The 2,381-nt window shown below is 43.6% G+C and overlaps 1 protein-coding gene across 1 annotated transcript in view; it reads left to right on the top strand.

The window, feature by feature from the left end:
* The window catches only part of LOC139686679 (zinc finger protein 84-like), a 12,451-nt gene extending 10,857 nt beyond the window's left edge, over nucleotides 1-1,594 (top strand). The window contains exon 4 of the mRNA XM_071583721.1: nucleotides 1-1,594. This exon is cut by the window's left edge and continues 1,652 nt beyond it. Coding sequence (XP_071439822.1) covers nucleotides 1-778 — 778 coding nt within the window. The 3' untranslated portion in view covers nucleotides 779-1,594.
* Nucleotides 1,595-2,381: the final 787 nt, after the last annotated feature.

Below are 2,381 nucleotides of genomic sequence, written 5' to 3'. Positions count from 1 at the left end.
CGGTCCAAAGGTCAGACCGTACAAGTGTCAGATCTGCCACAAGTGTTTCGGGCATAAGGATGAACTGAACAATCACGCAAAGGTACACAGCCACGCAAAGCCTCACACCTGTGAGATTTGCGGTAAGCGTTTCACCGAAGGTCTGAATCTTCGCAAACACATGCTTGTCCACGTCGAAGGCAAGACCCCGGAGTGTCCGTTCTGCGCAAAGGCGTTCACCTTGCGCAAGAACCTTAAGAGGCATCTGGAGTTGGATTCGTGTCTGAGGCGTTTGGATTTGAACACAAGCGAGTGTATTAGTCCGCCGAGTGGGAACAAGGCGTTGGATTCGGTTGGATCTTGGGGGCAGAGCGAAGGGGAGGGCAGGAACGCAAGCGTGGGAGGTGGTACGCAAAACCCAGGCGGGGATCCATCGGGGAAGAACGCAATGGACAAGACGTTGGACGACATAATGGCAGCGGCGAAAGAGGCCAGCGTCGAGGTGTTCTTGGAACAGGAAGGTTCCGTCAGTCGAGTTTTCCCGTGCACCATCTGCGAGAAGACCTTCCTCAGGACGGACCAGTTGAAGAAGCACCTTATGGTGCACGGGGGAATCAAACCGCATGCCTGTACCATATGCAGTAGAAGATTCACGGAGAAGGGTAACCTATCCAAACACATGAAGACGCACGCCTATGAGAAACCGTATCCGTGTTCATTTTGCGAGAAAGCCTACACGCAAAAGAAAAACCTTGAACGGCACATACTCTCCCACCAGAGTGCTGATACCACGGCATGAATCGTGTTATGTGGTCCGCTACGGTTAGTTTCTGGCCCTAACTCGGGAGGGATTTGGGTTTTTTTTTTCTCTAAACCGAGTTGAAATCAAGGTAAAATACCGATTTTAAACAAGACTCTTGAGTGGGTCATGGAACTGTGGATCGTTGCGTACCTTGCTGTTTATGTGCTCTGCGCAAAGTTAAGTCCTGAACGGAATGCTGCCCGATTGAGTCAGGGATGTGTTCCCGTGTGCCGTTGAGTGTTTAATGACGGTTTTAATCCTCACGTATTCAACGAAGGACTTGTACACAGTTAAGGGACTGGTGCTTGATAACTTTTGAGTGGTCCTCTCCATGATTTTAAATTAGGCGACAAAACTGGTGGGTTGGAGAAACTCGGTGCCTAATTCAGGGAAATTTTGTATCGTTTCGGTCTCCGTTCACTTCTATATTTTTTTTTGGCTAGACGGAGGAAATTGATGTTAACGTCTTTCCGAAAGAGGCTACCATGGCCTTCTTGTTTGACTTGTGTGATCTACAGATGTCAAAGAAACATGCTGTCAGTGTAAATGGATGACAAATTGATTTAGGGCGACTTGTTTCATGCATGGTGCTTTATCTGGCAGCGTGTAGAACATATTTTATGATGTCTGTCCAATAAGTACGCGAACTGAGGATGTGAAACCTTTAATTTGCGAAATTTAGTCTGACGTCGATGAGTTTTCTGTCCCGTTCTTCAAAGTCCTCTCTCCATATTCGTAGTATGCTATGCCTTCGTATATTCCATCTGCTTATTTATATTCACTTTTTAAAGCACCCTTGTAAGTCCTCAGCATTTAGGCTTTTTTAGTTTACTAGTCGTTTCTTCATTTATTATGTCTTCCACACATCTTGTGCCTAAGTGATATATATATATATATGTTCCCAATTATCAACTTTGATTGCTATTTATGGGAAAATAAGAGAAAGTTGCAAAATAGGGGCGAGATCTATAATGATTAATGAAGAGGATTTTAATCGAAAGATCAAAGGGTGATTGAATGTTACGCTGCAAGTTTTAGTCATGTTCGCTTCTGAAAAACGAGTCTGGTTATTTATGGTAGTCTTTGTACTGACACTTTCGCCATGTTCAGTTCTTCCTGAATGATTTTCCTATCCAAAGTGTCCAGGATGAAACTCAGTTGTCATTAATATTGTGTTTCTTTGCACTGACACTTTCGCCATGTTCAGTTCTTCCTGAATGATTTTCCTATCCAAAGTGTCCAGGATGAAACTCAGTTGTCATTAATATTGTGTTTCTTTGCACTGACACTTTTGCCATGTTCAGTTCTTCCTGAATGATTTTCCTATCCAAAGTGTCCAGGATGAAACTCAGTTGTCATTAATATTGTGTTTCTTTGTACTGACACTTTCGCCATGTGCAGTTCTTCCTGAATGATATTCTTATCCAAAGTGTCCAGGATGAAAGTCATTTGTCATTAATATTGTGTTTCTTTGCACTGACACTTTTGCCATGTGCAGTTCTTCCTGAATGATTTTCCTATCCAAAGTGTCCAGGATGAAACTCAGTTGTCATTAATATTGTGTTTTTGCACTGACACTTTCGCCATGTGCAGTTCTTCC

This window comes from Hetaerina americana, unplaced genomic scaffold (assembly GCF_022747635.1).
Source record: "Hetaerina americana unplaced genomic scaffold, ioHetAmer1.1.p SCAF_147, whole genome shotgun sequence".
Lineage (NCBI taxonomy): Eukaryota > Metazoa > Arthropoda > Insecta > Odonata > Calopterygidae > Hetaerina > Hetaerina americana.
The sequence above is the reverse complement of the archived record's forward strand: the minus strand, read 5'-3'. Positions and strand labels throughout refer to the sequence as shown.